Genomic DNA, 18,680 nt, shown 5'->3' on the forward strand with positions numbered 1-18,680 from the left:
ATTATGAGCCAGAGAAAACATTTCTGGAAATTTTCAAAACATTTGATGAGAGCAGAGAAGGGGCAGCTGCCGAAGCTGCACAAAATCCCACTCCCCCTCACCAGTCCCAGCCCACTCCCCAGCTGTAGAAAATGGTGAATGAAACCACATACTATGATGTTTTGGGGGGTCAAACCCAATGGCACCTAGGAAGAATTGAAAAAGGCTTATAGGAAACTGGCCTTGAAATAACATCCTGATAAGAATCCAAATGAAGGAGAAAAATTTTGAAGGATTTTTCAAGCTTATGAAGTTCTCTCTGATGCCAAGAAAAGGGAATTATATGACAAAGGAGGAGAACAGGCAATTAAGGAGGGTGGAGCAGATGGTGGTTTTTGGCTTCCCCATGGACATCTTTGATATGGCTTTTGGAGGAGGAGGAGGAAGGATGCAGAGAGAAAGGAGAGGTAATTTTGTTGTGTATCAGCTCTCAGTAACATTAGAAGATTTAATAATGGTGCAACAAAAGAACTGGCTCTGCAAAAGAATGTGATTTGTGACAAGTGTGAAGGCCAAGGTGACAAGAAAGGAGCAATAGAGTGCTGTCCCAACTACCAAGGTACTGGAATGCAAATAAGAATTCATCACTTAGGACCTGGAATGGTTCAGCAAATCCACTCTGTGTGCATGAGCCCCAGGGCCATGGGGAACAGATCAGTCCTAAAGATAGAGGTCAAAGCCGCAACAGAAGATAGTTGGAGAGAAGATTCTAGAAGGTTCATATTGACAAAAGTATGAAAGATGGATAGAAGATAACATTCCATAGTGAAGGAGACCAAGAGCCAAGACTGGAAACAGGAGATATTATCATTTTGTAAGATCTGAAGGACCATTCTAGTTTTTTTTTGGGGGGGGTAATAGATTTTTTTTAATTTTTAGTTGTACTTGGGCACTATACCTTTATTTTATTTATTTAATTTATATGGCACTGAGGATTGAACCCAGTGCCTCACACATGGTAAGCAAACACTTTACCAATGAGCTACAATCCCAGCCCCGATCCTGCTATTTTTACTGGACAAGGAGAAGACCTTTTCATGTGTATGGACTACAGCTGGTTGAAGCACCAGGTGGCTTCCAGAAGCCAATATCCACTCTTCATAATCAAACCATAGTCTTCACCTCTCATCCAGATCAGATTGTTAAGTATGGAGATATAAAGTGTGTGCTAAATAAAGGTATGTCAATTTATCATGGACCATATGAAAAAGGTTGCTTAGTCATCAAGTTTAAGGTAAACTTTTCTGAAAATGGCTTTCTCTTTCCTGACAAACTCTGCTAGAAAAACTCCTACTTGAGAGGAAGGAAGTAGAAGAGACTGATGAAATGGATCCTATAAAACTGGTAGACTTTGATCCCAATCAGGAAAGATGGTGCCATTATAATGGAGAAGCATATGACTATGATGAACAACATGGCAGAGGTGGTGTTCAGTGTAAGACCTCTTAAAAGGGCCAGTAAATAACACCTACTGCAGGCATTTTATATGCAGTAGTGAATGAGTGAAGGACTACAAAATATTCTTACACTTCTTATTGTTTTGTTTTAATATTCAATTATAGTAGTGTTTTAAAAATTAAAGGAAAAATAAACGCAAGTATAAAAGCTCTGAGTTTGCCTTATATGTATAATGACTTTGTTGTGCAAGAAGTTGTTTAATATTTATAAAAAACTATTTTTTAAAGTTACCCTAGCATCTGTTAGGCCATACCTTGTAATTGATTTCAACTGTGCACATGGACAAACTTAGACAAACATATTTCAAGAGATTTAAAAATTAATTTAAAAATTTTGCATAGATTATACCCCCCTCCTTTTTTTTCAATACTAGAGATGAACCCAGAGGTGCTCTACAACTGAGATACACTGCCAGCCCCTTTAATTTTTTTTTATTTTGAGACAGGGTCTTACTAAGTTGTTGAGGCTGACCTTGAACTTGAGATACTCCTGCCTCAGCCTCCTGAGTTGCAGGAATTACAGGCATGTGCCACTGCACCTGACCATAAATTGTATTTCCAATGATGTATGTTAGTCAGGTTTCCATTCCTGCTATGATCTTTTAAGATAATCATCTTTAAAGAAGAAACAGTTTTTTAAGAGATAACACAACAGAAGGGAATGCAAGTTTACAAGTGCCAACTCCTAAGAAGCAGTATATTATGATAAACCCCTTTTTTAGAAAGGTATCATTTCTTTCACTGATACCACAAGCTAAATTATACATTCAAGTTCAAGGCCAGCCACAACTTAGAAAGACCCTGTCTCAAAAAAATTTTAAAGGGGCTAATAGTGTATCTCAGTTGTAGAGCACCCCTAGGTTCATCCCAAATACTACAAAAAAAAGTGGGGGAGATATAATCTATGCAAAAATTATTTTAATTATTTGAATAATATACATCTTTTAAAACATTTTTCCCTCTCCAAATATAAAATTCTATATGCCAAAATAAAATAATATTATTTTCCTATCATATGACAGATAACAAATAATTTTTCCCCAGGTTACATATCTAGAAAGAAACCAAGCAGCTTGTCTTCCAGAATTTGTACTGCTAACTTCTATGCTATGAGAAACATGAAGTTTGTTTCAATCTTCAGTAAAGGAGTTGCCAAATAATTATTACTTCTCTAGATTTGAATATAATGTAATCATTTTTATTAGAGCATTATACTTATACATCATATTTAAGTTCCTTTAGACAGTTATATATACAAGAAATTGGTTTTCAAGCAACCATTTTTAATCTAATTTAAAATCTATTTTATGCCAAAATAATTTTGATACATTGTTAAGTTGAAAAAATGGTCTTTGTTAAAAGCAAACATAATAGAAATTCTGAGATAAGTTATGGGGGGTTAAGGGAGTTTGGGAAGAAGTTTTGCTGTTTTGGTTTTTGACTCATCAAAATCACTCTACCTCATCTTCTAACAATCTGCTTACTAACTGTGCTTCTTTTTTTTTTCTTTCTTTTTTTTTGTAGTTGTAGTTGGACATATGGACAACATGTCTCTATTTTTAGGGGGTGCTGAGTATCAAACCCAGTGCCTCACACATGCTAGACAAGCACTCTGCCACTGAGCTACAGCCCTAGCCCCCTGTGTTTCTGATGGGATCCAATCATAGAAACTTAATCCTACCCAGCAAAAAGCAAGAAAGAGAAATGATGGCCATGATTGTCTAAAGTCTCTAAAACCAGTTCTGCTCAAAACTGTTCCTGTCATATGAACTTATTACTCCCTCTACTGTACTAGTTTCTGTCTCCTTGGCATCAATACCACCTCTCTACAGAATTATGTGTCTCAGTATCCCAGAATTATTTTCCAGGTAGATTTTGCCACTAAAAGGAATTTGGGTGAGATCTGGAAGACAAAGATAAAGTCAATGCCAATATTCTCAGAAAGTTGCAGAGGTCAGTTGTGGAGGTGGTGAGATGCAGTAGCTTCCACTGACATGACAATTACTACTGACACAATAGCTTCCACAGACATGTCACCATCTGCATTTCTCCCCAAAGTTCTCAAGACAGTGTCTCATGCTTCTCTGTAATTGCTCATCCCCTCCCTTGTTCACACCTTCAGGGGACAATTTCTCTCACATTCCAGAGGAAAACTTCTGCAGCTCATGGTAGCTAAGAAGCAGAAAGGGAGAGAGGCCAGGGACAAGGTATGATAGTCAAGGGCACAACCCCCACTGACCTACTTCCTCCATAATACACCACCTACAGTTTCCTCCCAGTTGTCCATTCAAATTATTAATCCACCAGTGGATTAATCCATTGATAAGGTTCAAACTCTTACAAGCTAATGACTTCCAAAAGTCATACCTCTGGAACTGTCACATTGTGGGTCAAATTTTCAACACATGAAATTTTGGGGGCATTCCAGATCCAAACAAAATATTCTACCCTTGGCCCCAAAACACTCATGTTCATCTCACAATGCAAAATTCAGGCCATTTCCAAGAGTCCCCATAGTCTTAGTAGTTCTAGCATTTCTCAAAAATCCAAATCCAAAATCTCCTCTATGACTCAAGACAAGCTCTTATCTATGATCTCCCAGTAAAAATTAAACCAATCTGCACCTCAGACAGAACATTAATCTCCAGGGTACATAAAGAACTCAAAAACCTTAACACAAAAAGTAAATAAATAAATAACTCAATCAATAAATGGGCAAAGGAACTGAACAGACACTTCACAGAAAAATAAATATGATCTGTCAATAAATACATAAAAATGTTCAACATCACTAGCAATTAGAGAAATGCAAGTTAAAACTACACAGAGATTTAGTTCATCTAACTCCAGTCAGAATGGCAATTATCAAGAATACAAGTAACAATGAATGTTGGTGAAAAGGTTCACTCATACATTATTGCTGGTGAGACTGCAAATTGGTGCAATTATGTAAAGCAATATGGAGATTCCACAGAAAACTTGGAATGGAACCACCATTTGACCCAACTATCCCACTCTTTGGCATATACCCAAAGGACTTAAAATCAGCATACTATAGTGACTCAGCCACATCAATGTTTACAGCAGCACAATTCACAATAGCTAAGCTATGGAACCAAACTAGGAGCCCTTCAACAGATGAATATACATTTGGAATATTACTCAGCCATAAAGAAGAATGAAATTATGGCATCTTCTAGTAAATGGATGGAACTGAAGACCATCATGCTAAGTGAAATAAGCCAATCCCGAAAAAAAAAAAAGAAAAAGGCCAAATTTTCTCTCTGATATGCACACACTAACTCACAATAGATGGCAAGGGAAGAGAAGTGGAGGTTCACTGTATTAGATAGGGGAAATTGAAGGGAAAGTGGGGATGGGAATGAGAAAGACAATAGAATGAATCAGACATAACTTTCCTGTGTTCATATATGAACACACTACCAGAGAAACTCCAAATCAGGTAAAATCACAAAAATGTGAAGTTATACTCCATGTATATATGATCTGCCAATATACAGTCTACTGTCAAATATAACTAAAAAGAACAAATAAAAAGAAAAGAAAAAAGAAATGTCAGGATACTTTACACACAAAAAAAAAATCAAAGGGTAATACCTTCAACCATTCCAAAGAAAGAAATGGAGTCAAGGAAGGGATGCTACCAAAGCAAGATAAAAGTCAACAAGGCAAACAATAAATCCTGTAGCTCCACATCTGGCATCTGGAGCAGCCGGTGGCAAGATGTGAGTCCCAAGGGATTTAACCAACTTTGCCACCCTTGGCCCTGTTGGTTGCAGTCCACAGGCCTCTCCTTTGGGCTGGCTCTGCTTGTTCTTTATAGCTTTCTTGAGCAGATATTCCTCATTCCTGGAATTGCTAACACCCTAGGATCTCCATTACAGCTTCACTTTCATAGCTTCATGCATCACCCTCTTTGGGGCTGCCTGCAGGGATTCTGACCCTGGGACACACTGTCTGGCCTCACAATGTTTCCTTTGAAATCTTGGTGGAAGCTTCCATGATCCCATAACTCTTGCATTCTTCATGCCTGAAAAACCAACACCATATGAATAATAATCCACTGCCAACCCAAGCAGTGTCCAGGTCCCCCTGGGCATGGCTGCAGTGGTCTCTGAGTGCCTGAGTGGCTGAGCATGGATGAAATATTCCTACAGAAACATCTTCCAATGCAGCCTGTGCAAGCAGGGTGACCCAGTGTTCTCTTCTCAAAGTAAAGTCTTTCAAATGAACTTTCATTTCTAGGCCTGTGAATGTCTAGTGCGTTCAGGTCCCTGGGTGTAAGGGTCGCGAAATCACCGGGACACAGGGGATGCAGAACCAAGGCAGCAATTGCAACTGCATGCTGAGGTTTATTTGCAAGTTTCTTTTATATTTTTCTTCTAACAAAGCAAGCAATTCTTCAGTAACACTTCATCCACATTGCCCAAATATCATGTCTCAGCAGGTACACAGAGCTAAATTCAGATTGTTCCTGTTCATTTGGTAAGTACCCTCCCAAAGTTCTTTGTAGACATTATCTAATGCCCGAATGTACTGTTCCCAGGTCCAGTATGCAGGAAGCTTCTTCCTCTAGGCCAAACCATGCAGAACTTGTGAATTGTGATAAGGAGAAGAGAACTTTTCCTCCTCCTAGCTGAGGTTTGCCTCAACTGACCTAAATCACAGCCACATCTCTTTGCAAAGTGTCAGGCTGAGGGAGCTAAACTCTGCACACTTAAACCCCAACATAGGCCCTTGAGCATTCCATGGGTATGATGTCTAGATAACCTCAGGCTTCTTTCTCATTGTCTTGGTGCAAAGTAATCCTTTCATTTCAATGGCTCTAATCTCCTCAGCAACCACAACTTCCTTGGCCCAAATTTTATACCCACTTTTCTGACCAAACGGCAAATTTTCCAAATCTTTCCAATCTGCTTTTTGCTCCCAATTCTCCTTTTAAATATGGCTAAAATTTTCCAGCAATATCCATGCCACTGTTCAAATACTTCGCTGCCCTGAAATTTTCCCCACCAGATTAATTAATCCATCACCTTTAAATTCAGTTTCACATAGTCTCTGAACATGGATAAAATGTAGACAAGTTCTTTTGCAGAATGCAACACAAATAGCCTAGTCCTGTTCCCACTAGAATTTTCATTTCCATCTCAAACCTTATGAGCACAATCTTTATTATTTTCATTCCTATTAGCATTCTGGTCTTCTGAGCTCGCTCCAGAATCATTCAATAAGCTCTATCCACATACAACATTCTAAGGCTCTCTAGCCTGCAGATCCAAAATTTCACAAATTCCTCCCACAAACCATTCCAAAGGCTTCTGAAACACAGCAATGACCCTATTTCTTGGTACCAATTTTCTGTCTTAGTCAGCTTTTCATCACAGTGACCAAAATACCTGATGTAAACAGCTTAAAGGAGGAAAAATTAATTTTGGTTCATAGCTACAGAAATTTGAATCCTTAGTCAACTGGCTTCATTGTTGTGGGCACAGGTGAAGCAGAACGTCATGGAAGAAGGGTATTGCAGAGGAAAGCTTTACAGCTCACGGCAGCCAAGAAGAAAAAAGGAAAAAACAAGGAAGGGATGGGTCAAGGACAAGATATAGTCCCCAAGGGCACAACCCTTGTGACCTACTTCCTCCAGCCATGCCCAAACTGTCCAACCAGAGAGACGTACTTAATGTGGATTCATTTAAGAATTGGCAAAAGTCTCCATGTAAAGGAATGCACAATGGGATTTACTCTTAACACTGCCACACAGCTCCTATCTATCATCTATCTCCTAAGAATGTAAATTTTGTCACTACCATAACATTTTAGAGAACTTTTCAGCAGCTGCTGAAGGTATACCCACATTAACACCTCATAGTTGCTAAGAGATTCTAAAACCCACATCATAATTTGCTTTAGCCTAAATTTACAGGAACTCAAATGGGCCAATGTAGCAAGAAATCAAAAGAACAGGAAGAAGAAAAAACACTATCCCTTTTAAACTGACATTACTATAACTCCCTAAAACGTTAAATCTGAGAACACACTACCAACAATACCCACAAAGCTAAACTGGCTACATCCTATAAGATAACCCAGAAAAGACACAGATACTCCTTTACCTGAAGCCCTGGCTAGGGTTCCAGAGGCCCATCCTACTTAGCAGGGCTCAGATGCGTGGAGTCAAAGAGAACTAATATCTTTGGGTTAGTTCCTGGCTCTAGACTAGACTCTTGCCTATGGTTCTGGAAACTGAAGACAGACAAGTTTTATAGCAGGACTAGGATATGAGGAATGTCCTATAATCTTCTGATTATGTTTAGGAATTACTTACCCCAAATGCATTTTAATAAACCTTGGGGGGCCGGGGGGCTGGGGTTGTGGCTCAGTGGTAGAGCACTTGCCTAGCACATGCGAGGCCCTGGGTTCGATCCTCAGCACCACATAAAAATAAATAAACCAAATAAAGGTATTGTGTACAACTAAAAAAAATAAATATTTAAAAAATAAACCCTTTATGGATTCTTAGGGCTTGGACCTGACTTTATGTCCAATCTTCTAAATATTCCTATCAAGTTCTATTTCAAAACCATGAATACTTCTACCAAAACATGACTGACCATAAATCAGGGATCCTCATACTTACAAAGTACACTAGGGGAAACTGAGGCCCAGAGCTTCATTCAATACCTAAGGAAAAAAGACTGACAGAGATCTCCATGTTCTAAGGTAAATAGTTGTAGAGCAGCTTCACAACACAGATCACCTAGCTTCCAAGTTAGACTCTGTGATCTCCACCTCCCTGCCTCTTAAGATGCATCACAGAGATTTGAAGCGGGGAGTGACCCTCAGGTCTGAAATCTTTACTATCTAGGGCTAAGTAAGCCCTTATTTTCCTTTGAGCCCCTCACACTCTAGTAATCACTCTGTGACAGAAGGCTCAAGTATACTCAAAAGGCAACAGTGCTATATTCCGTAGTCTTCCCAAGAATGACACAGGCGTTCCTACTCAGGATCCCCACCAGACCATACAGGCCTTACCTGAGCAGATGACTCCAATTTCCATACCATGGGAAGAGAGATATCTAAAGTCAGATTGAAATTGTGCACAATCTTTGATAGTTAGCTCTGTCCCTTGACAGCGAAAAGATTTAAACAAAATGGGCCCAACCCCTGACTCAAAATGGGCCCTTCTAAGAGCCTCAACAGCAGCTCCACATCCCAACTGTCTGCACACCACAGCTGCCTCCTTCAAGTGCCACTGGAAATTAAATACACTGCTCCATTTGTTTAGGTGCTTCACCTCTACTCTCCCCTCACAGCGGTGGCCTCCATTCTTCAACCTCAGCTCCATACCTGCAAGACAGACACAGACACAGTGCATGAGGTTAGGAGACCATATGTGGTATGCTGATAATATTCTAAAATTAACTCTGGGGAAAAAATAATTCCTGACATTTATTATTTGTTGATTTGTGTGTGTGTGTGTGTGTGTAAATTTCCCCACTGTGGCTGTGTGTATATGTGTGTATGTGTGTGTTTGAGAGAGATACTCAGAATTGAACCCAAGGGCATTCTACCACTGAACTACTTCCCCAATCCTTTTTTTTTTTTTTTTCATTTTGAGACCAGGTCTCACTAAGTTGCCAAGGCTGACTTCAAACTTGTGATACTTCTGCCACCCAAGTAGCTAAAATTACAGGCATGAGCCATAATGCCCATAACGTGGCCATTAAGTATTTATGGCATCACTAAACATGGAGTTGGAAAGACCTCACAATTATATCTCATTAGCTGGTAGGACCCAGCTCTAGGCACACCACTGGGAACAGACCTTCTGAAAACTCTGGATATAAATGTGTCTAAAGCTGGGAAGGGTCCAGCCTCCCCATCTTAGTTACAGATCACACAGTCATCAGGCCAGTGGAAGAATCTTCTCTCTCTCCTTCAATCCCTTAGGAAGCATTCTTATTTATCTTAGAAACAAATAGACTGTAGTTAGCAGTCGTCTCTAAAATGCCCCAATTATTTCAGCCTCCTGGTATTTATGCCCTTGTGTAATCCCCACCTTGAGTGTGGGTTGAAATAATAACTTGACTCTAACAAATAGAATTTGGAAAAAATGATGAGACTTCACATAAGAGATTAGGCTTCAAAAAGACTCTGGTGATTGAGAGGGATGGAGGAGGGACAGGAAAAAGGAGAGAATATGGAATAGATTTAACAAAATCACATTATGTGCATGTATAAATATACCACAGTGAATTCCAGCTTTATGTATGTGGATAGACTACCAATCACAAATAAACCAATTAAAAAGTAAAGGAAGATCAGTAGAGTAGAGGAAGGTGAATGGGGGAGGAAGGAAGAAAGGGAAGAAAAGAGGAGGCACACCAGGGACTGGAATGGAGTGAATCAAATTCCATGCATGTATGATTTTGTCAGAATGAGCCCAACTATATGTATAATTACAATGCTCTAATAAAAATTATAACAAAATAAAAAAGAAGACTGGCTTCTCTCTTGTTGACCTATCTTGCTTTCTTGCTTGCTTACTCTGATGAAGCCAGTTGCGATGTTGTGAGTTGTGTTATAGAGATTCATGTGGCAAAAAAATGAATGAGGTCTCTAGCCAACAGCCAGTAAGGAACTGTTCTCAGTTCAACAACCCATGAAGGCCTAAATCCTATCAATAACAATGTGACTGAGTTTGAGTGGGATGCACTGTTAGTTGAACCTTAAGATGATTGTAAAATATCGAGATAATATCTTGTATTCTATCAGATCACAATGAATGAAATTAGACATCAGTGATAAATGACAGAAACCATTCTAATACACGGAGATTAAGTTGTACACTTTTGAATGATGAATAATAGCAAAAGAAATCAAGAGAGAAATTTTTTAAATTCTTAGAAGTAAATAAGACTACAGATACAACATATCAAAATTTCTGGGATAGAATTAAGGTAGTTCTAAGAGTAGAGTTCATAGCATGGAGCTCATACATTAAGAGAATAGAATGAGCTTTTTCGCATTGGGTTTTCCACCAGAACTTAGGTGTTGTGAAAACCACCGCTAAATCAAAACCAAAATGGGAAAGGAAAAGACTCTCATCAACATCATTGTCATTGGACACATAGATTTGGGCAAGTCTACCACTACTGGCCATCTGATCTACAAATGTGGTGGGATCCACAAAAGAACCTTTGAAAAATTTGAGAAGGAAGCTACTGAGATGGGAAAGGTCTCCTTCAAGTATGCCTGGGTCTTGGATAAACTGAAAGCTGAATGTGAGCTTGGTATCACCATTGACATCTCCCTGTGGAAATTTGAGACCAGCAAGTATTACGTGACTATCATTGATGCCCCAGGACACAGAGACTTTATCAAAAACATGATTACAGGCACATCTCAGGTTGACTGTGCTGTACTGATTGTTGCTGCTGGTGTTGATGAATTTGAAGCTGGCATCTCCAAGAATGGGCAGATCCGTGAGCATGCCCTTCTGGCCTACACACTGGGTGTGAAACAACTAATAGTTGGTGTTAACAAAATGGATTCCACTGAGCCACCCTACAGTCAGAAGAGATATAAGGAAATCGTTAAGGAAGTCAGCAACTACATTAAGAAAATTGGCTACAACCCTGACACAATAGCATTTGTGCCAATTTCTGGTTGGAATGGTGACAACATGTTGGAGCCAAGTGCTAATATGCCTTAATTCAAGGGATGGAAAGTTACCCTTAAAGATGGCAGTGCCAGTGGAACCACATTGCTTGAAGCTTTAGATTGCATCCTGCCACCAACTCATCCAAATGACAAGTCTTTGCGTCTGCCCCTCCAGGATGTCTACAGAATTGATGGTATTGGTACTGTCCCTGTGGGCCGAGTGGAGACTGGTGTTCTCAAGCCTGGCATGGTGGTCACCTTTGCTACAGTCAATGTCACAACTGAAGTAAAATCTGTTGAAATGTACCATAAAGCTCTGAGTAAAGCTTTTCCTGGAGACAATGAGGGCTTCAATGTCAAGAACGTGTCTGTCAAAGATGTTCGACATGGCAATGTTGCAAAAATGACCCATCGTTGGAAGCAGCTGGTTTCACTGCTCAGGTGATTATCCTGAGCCATCCAGACCAAATCAGTGCTGGCTATGCTCCTGTACTGGATTGTCACACAGCTCACATTGCTTGAAAGTTTGCCGAGCTGAAAGAATAATCGCCATTCTAGTAAGAAGCTGGAAGATGGCCCTAAATTCTTGAAATCTGGTGATGCTGCCATTGTTGATATGGTTCCAGGAAAGCCCATGTGTGTTGAGAGTTTCTCTGACTATCCTCCTCTGGGTTGTTTTGCTATTCGTGATATGAGGCAGACAGTTGCTGTGGGTGTCATCAAAGCAGTAGACAAGAAGGCTGCTGGAGCTGGCAAGGTCACCAAGTCTGCTCAGAAAGCTCAGAAGGATAAATGAATATTATCCCTAATACCTGCCACCCCAGTCTTAAACAGTGGTGAAAAAAACGGTCTCAGAACTGTTTGTCTCAATTGGCCATTTAAGTTTAATAGTAAAAGACTGGTTAATGATAACAATGCATCGTAAAACCTTCAGAAGGAAAGGAAAATGTTTTGTGGACTATCTTGTTTTGTGTGTGTGGCAGTTTTAAGTTATTAGTTTTTAAAATCAGTACTCTTTAATGGAAACAACTTGACCAAAAATCTGTCACAGAATTTTGAGATCCATTAAAACAAAAGTTTAATGAGAAAAAAAAGAGAGAGAAAATAGAACAATAACAAATAAATAATCTAACATTACATCTTAAGGCCCCAGAAAAAGAACAAACTAACACCAAAATTAGTAGAAGACAGGAAATAATTAAAATCAGAGAATTTAAAAAATACAAAAGATCAATAAAACAAAAAGTTTGTTTTTTAAAGGATAAACAAAATTGATAAACCCTTAGCCAAACTAATCAAAAGAAAGAAAAACTCAAATAAACAAAATGTAAGACGAAAAAGAATATATCACCATATACACTACAGAAATCCAGAAGATCATTAGAAACTATTTTGCAAATTTATATTCCAATAAGCTAGAAAATCTTGATAATACTGACAAATTCCTAAAGATGTATGACTTACTCAAATTGAACCAGGAACACATAGAAAACTTAAAAAGATAAATATCAAGTAATGAAATTGAAGCAGCTATCAAAAGCCTTACAACAAGGAAAAGCCCAGGACAAGATGAGCTCAGCCAAGTTCTACTACACCTTTAAAGAATAACTAACACCAATTCCCTTCAAATTAGTCCATAAGATAGAAAAGGAAAGAATACTGCCAAACCCATTCTACAAAACCAGTTATCAATAACAAAACCAGACAAAGATACATCAAAGAAAACTTCAGATCGACATCCTTAATAAACATAGTTGCAAAAATTCTTAATAAAATATTGAGAAACTGCATACAAAAATATATTTAAAATATATTGTACCATGATCAAGTGGGTTTCAGTCCATGGATACAATGTTGGTTCAATGTACAGAAATCAGTAAATGTAATTCACCACGTCAACAGATTTTATTAAAAACAAGAATCGTATTATTATCTCAATACATCCAGAAAAAACATCTTGCCAAAAACAAAGTACAGCAGCCATTCATGTTCTAAACACTGGAAAATCTAGTGATAGAAGGAATTTACCTCTACATTGTAAAGGTTATATATGCAAACCCAAGGCCAACATTATACTGAATGAGGAAAAACTGGAAGAATTTCCTCTAAAAACTGAAAGCATGTCCTCTATAGTCAAGGATGACCACTGTCACCACTCCTATTCAACATAGTCCTTGAAACTCTAACAGAGCAATAGGCAAAAGAAGGAAATTAGAGATTACAAATAGGAAAAGATGAGTTCAAAATATCTCCATTTGCTGATGACACAATCCTATATTTAGAAGACCCAAAAAACTCCACCAGAAGACTTCTGGATCTCATAAATGAATTCATCAAGATAGCAAAATACAAAATCAACACTTATCCTCTATTCTGTACCATTGGTCCACCCGCCTGTTTTGGTACCAGTACCATGCTGTTTTTGTTACTATTGCTCTGTAGTATAGTTTGAAGTCTGGTATCGCTATTCCACCTGATTCACACTTCCTGCTTAGCATTGTTTTTGCTATTCTGGGTCTTTTGTTATTCCATATGAACTTCATGATTGTTTTATCTATTTCTACAAGAAATGCTGTTGGGATTTTGATTGGCATTGCATTGAACTTATAGAGAACTTTTGGTAATATCGCCATTTTGATGATATTAGTTCGGCCTATCCATGAACAGGGTATATTATTCCATCTTCTAAGATCTTCTTCTATATCTTTCTTTAGGGTTCTGTAATTTTCATTGTATAAGTCTTTCACCTCTTTTGTTAGGTTGATTCCCAAGTATTTTATTTTTTGGAGGATATTGTACAGAATAGAGGACACAGAAACCAATCCACAAAACTACAACTATCTTATATTTGATAAAGGGGCTATCTTATATTTGATATTTGATTATGCAATGGAGGAAAGATAGCATCTTCAACAAATGGTGTTGGGAAAACTGGAAATCCATTTGCATCAAAATGAAACTGAATCTCTTTCTCTCGCCATGCACAAAAGTTAACTCAAAATGGATCAAGGAGCTTGATATCAAAACAGACACACGGCGTCTGATAGAAGAAAAAGTTGGCTACGATCTACATACCGTGGGGTCAGGCTCCAAATTCCTCAATAGGACACCCATAACGCAAGAGTTAACAACTAGAATTAACAAATGAGACTTACTCAAACTAAAAAGTTTTTTCTCAGCAAAAGAAACAATAAGAGAGGTAAATAGGGAGCCTACATCCTGGGAACAAATCTTTACTCCTCACACTTCAGATAGAGCCCTAATATCCAGAGTATACAAGGAACTCAAAAAATTAGACAAAAAGACAACAAATAACCCAATCAACAAATGGGCCAAGGACCTGAACAGACACTTCTCAGAGGAGGACATACAATCAATCAATAAGTACATGAAAAAATGCTCACCATCTCTAGCAGTCAGAGAAATGCAAATCAAAACCACCCTAAGATACCATCTCACTCCAGTAAGAATGGCAGCCATTATGAAGTCAAATAACAACAAGTGTTGGCGAGGATGTGGGGAAAAGGGTACACTGGTTCATTGTTGGTGGGACTGCAAATTGGTGCAGCCAATTTGGAAAGCAGTATGGAGATTTCTTGGAAAGCTGGGAATGGAACCACCATTTGACCCAGCTATTCCCCTTCTCGGTCTATTCCCCAAAGACCTAATAAGAGCATGCTACAGGGACACTGCTACATCGATGTTCATAGCAGCACAATTCACGATAGCAAGACTGTGGAACCAACCTAGATGCCCTTCAATAGATGAATGGATTAAAAAAATGTGGCATTTATACACAATGGAGTATTACTCTGCATTAAGAAATGACAAGATCATAGAATTCGGAGGGAAATGGATGGCATTAGAGCAGATTATGCTAAGTGAAGCTAGCCAATCCTTAAAAAACAAATGCCAAATGACTTCTTTGATATAAGGGAAGTAACTAAGGACAGAGTAGGGACGAAGAACAGGAGAAGAAGATCAACATTAATAGAGATGAGAGGGGGGAGGGAAAGGGAGAGAGAAGGGAAATTGCATGGAAAGGGATGGTGATCCTCAGGGTTATACAAAATTACATACAAGAGGAAGTGAGGGGTAAGGAAAGAATAATACAAGTGGAAGAAGTGTTTTACAGTAAAGGGGGTTGAGAGAGAAGAGGGGAGGGGAGGGGAGGGGAGGGGGGATAGTAGAGAATAGGATAGAGAGCAGAATTCATCAGACACTAGAATGGCAATATGTAAATCAATGGAAATGTAATTGATGTAACTGATGTGATTCAGCAATCTGTATACGGGGTAAAAATGGGAGTTCATAACCCTTTTGAATCAAACTGTGAAATATATCAAAATAGATGTAATGTTTTGAACTACCAACAATAAAAAAATTTAAAAAAAGGAAAAAAAATCAACAGTTATAAATCAATATGTTCCTATACTCCAATGATCAATCTGCTAAATATATATATCAAAACTATCCCACTCACAATAGCCTCAAAAAAATACTAAATACTTGGGACTCAATCTAACAAAACAGGTAAAGAACTTCTACAAAAGAAAACTACAGAACACTAAAGAAAGAAATTGAAGAAAACCTTAGAAGATGGAAAGACCTCCCATGTTTCTGGATAGGCAGAATTAATTTTGTCATAATAACCACACTATGAAGGGCACTATATAGATTTAATGAAATTCCCATCAAATTCCAATGATATTCTTCACAGAACTATAAAAGCAGCTATAAAATTTATTTGAAAAAAAAAGAAAAACCAAAGAATCTTTAAGGAGAAAAGTGAAGCAGGAGACATCACAATGCTGGACTTCAACTTATACTACAGAGCTATAGAAACAAAAACAGCATGAGACTGGCACCAAAACAGGCACTAAGACCAATGGAATAGAATAAAATACCCAGAGACAAACCCACATAGATACAGTTATCTCATACTAGACAAAGATGCCAAAAACATACATTGGGGGGGGGAGGCTTTATAATGATGGTGCTGGGAAAACAGGAAATTCATACATAACAGAATGAAATTGAACCCCTATCTCTCACTCTGCACAAAATCAACTCAAAGTGGATCAATGACCTGGGAATTAGACCATAAACCTTGCAACTGCTAGAAGAAAATGTAGGCCCAACCCTCCAACATGTCAGCTTAGGAACCGACTTCCTCCATAAGACTCCTAAAGCTCAAGAAATAAACTAAAAAATCACTAAGTGGGATGGCATCAAATTAAAAGCTTCTGCATAGCAAAGGAAACAATCAAGAATGTGAAGAGCCTACAGAATGAGAGAAAATCTTTGCCACCTGTTCCCTCAAATAGAGCATTAATATCCAGAATATTCAAAGAACTCAAAAAACGTTGCCAAAAAGAACAAATAAATCAATCAATAAATTAGCAAAAGAACCAAGCAAACACTTCTCAAAAGAAGAAATATAAATGGTCAACAAATACATGAAAAAATGTTCAACATCTCAAGAAAGTAGGGAAATGCAAATCAAAAATATATTGAGATTTCATCTCATGTCAGTCAGAATGGCCATTATCATGAATATAAATTACAATAAATATTGGCAAGGTTGTGGGGGAAAAGGTACACTCACACATTGTTGATGGACTACAAATTAGTGCAACCATTCTGGAAAGCAGTATGAAGACTCCTCAAAAAACTAGGAATGGAATCACCATATGACCCAGCTATCCCACTCTTTGGTATTTATCCAAAAGATTTCAAATCAGCATAATACAGTGACACAGCTACCTCAATGTTTATAGCAGCACAATTCACAATAGCCAAGCTATGAAACTAAACGAGGTGCCTTTAAACAGATAAATGGATAAAGAAAATGTGGTTTATAAATACAATGGAGTATAAGCCATAAAGAAGAACAAAATGATGGCATTTGTTGGTAAATGGATGGAACTGGAGACTACCATGCTAAGTGAAATTTTAAAAGTACCAAAAAGTCAAAGGTCAAATGTTTTCTCTGATATGAAAAAGCTAATCTAAAGTAAGGGGTTATAAAAAATAGAAGAAAGATCAATCGAATAAATGAAGGGATTGAAGAGGAGGGATGAGGGATGGGATAGGAAAGAACAGTGGAATGAATCTGACCTAATTTTCTCTGTACATGTATGAATATACCACAGTGAATCTCACCATCATGTATATCCATAAGACACTTTTTGTGGGGGTGGAGAGGTGCCAGGGATTGAACTCAGGGGCACTCAACCACCGAGCCATATCCCTAGACCTATTTTGTGTTTTATTAGAGATGGGGTCTCACTGAGTTGCTTAGCACCTCACTAAACTGCTGAAGCTGGCTTTGAACTCGATTCTCCCTCCCAAGCCGCTGGGATTACAGGCCCGAGCCATGACACCTGGCCATAAGACACTATTTTTAAAAAACTATAAGTAATTAGCAAAAAGATTAGTAGAATAAAAGAAAGGGAATAGGGAGAGGGTAGAGGGGAGGGAAAGGGAAAGTACTTGGGAGTGAATTAGAACAAATTACATGCTTTTATAATTTTGTCAAAATGAATCCTAATGTTATGTGGGACTAAAAAGAACCAATATAAAATAAAATTTAAATGATTGCAGACTTATGAGAGACCCTGAGCCAAATGATCCAGCTAAACCATCTCCAGATTCCTGACCCACAGAAACTGTCAAGTATGGGACAATACATAACTAATTGAAAGGCTTTCTCCAGAGTAGCAGAACAGCATAACAGAGATTTATATTCCTGCCTCAATTGTTTTATCCAAATAAGACTTCTGGCTGACAAAAATTCCGTTGCATTAATCTAGCCTGGGATGAGGATCCAAACAACTTTACTCTTGCCATCTCACTTTCTCATCCAATAGCCTAGGTTTCTGCTTCCCTGCCAGGAATGGAGAAGTCAGTTTTCCTGAGGCCTAGAATCATATCCATTCGGATCAGCAAAATGAGAATTTTTTTAAATCTAAGCCAGAATTTGGTCTCTACTGTACCCATTCACACTGCTCAGGCCTCAGCCTGGGTTTGTGTGCTTGCACTGAAAACAATTGAAACATCAAAAGAGGGAAACTTCAGGAAGATGTGGAACTTAAAAAGGATTTTAGGGAGGGCTGGGGATATATCTCAGTTAATAGAGTGCTTGCTTTGCATACACAAGCCCCTGGGTTCAATCTCAGCACTATTAAAAAAAAAGAAAAGGAAAGAAAAAATGGATCTTAGGCAGGTCCATTTGAGAAAGAAAAAAAGATAAATGGAAAGAAGTTAAGGAGATAGTAGAAGAGGAGACAACCTAGGAGATTTACACGGAGTTTTCTTTTTTAAATCTGACATTGAGATGGACTTGAATGGGATTCTGAAAGTTCACACAAAACTACTTTATTAATACTAAAATTATCTGTTAAAGAGGCAGGCCCTAGGCTAAGTGCTAAAAGTGCAGAACATAATGAGACAATGTTCTTGCCTTCATGGAATTTATATCTAGCTGGTGACACAGAC

General features: G+C 38.3%; 1 protein-coding gene and 2 pseudogenes across 1 annotated transcript in view; 2 read left to right on the plus strand and 1 right to left on the minus strand.

Moving 5' to 3' along the window:
* LOC144255030 (antigen WC1.1-like) overlaps positions 1 to 9,221 on the minus strand; it is a 39,116-nt gene extending 29,895 nt beyond the window's left edge. Inside the window, exons 1-2 of the mRNA XM_077799084.1 lie at positions 9,209 to 9,221; positions 8,550 to 8,864 (exon numbers count right to left, since the gene is read on the minus strand). Coding sequence (XP_077655210.1) covers positions 8,550 to 8,864; positions 9,209 to 9,221 — 328 coding nt within the window. The remainder of the gene's footprint in view (positions 1 to 8,549; positions 8,865 to 9,208) is intronic.
* Positions 132 to 1,488, plus strand: LOC113192983 (dnaJ homolog subfamily A member 1-like; annotated as a pseudogene).
* A 1,381-nt stretch (positions 9,222 to 10,602) lies between the features above and the next one.
* On the plus strand, positions 10,603 to 11,976 carry LOC113192981 (elongation factor 1-alpha 1 pseudogene; annotated as a pseudogene).
* The last annotated feature ends 6,704 nt before the right edge of the window (positions 11,977 to 18,680 follow it).

Source organism: Urocitellus parryii, chromosome 5 (assembly GCF_045843805.1).
Source record: "Urocitellus parryii isolate mUroPar1 chromosome 5, mUroPar1.hap1, whole genome shotgun sequence".
NCBI classification, from domain to species: domain Eukaryota; kingdom Metazoa; phylum Chordata; class Mammalia; order Rodentia; family Sciuridae; genus Urocitellus; species Urocitellus parryii.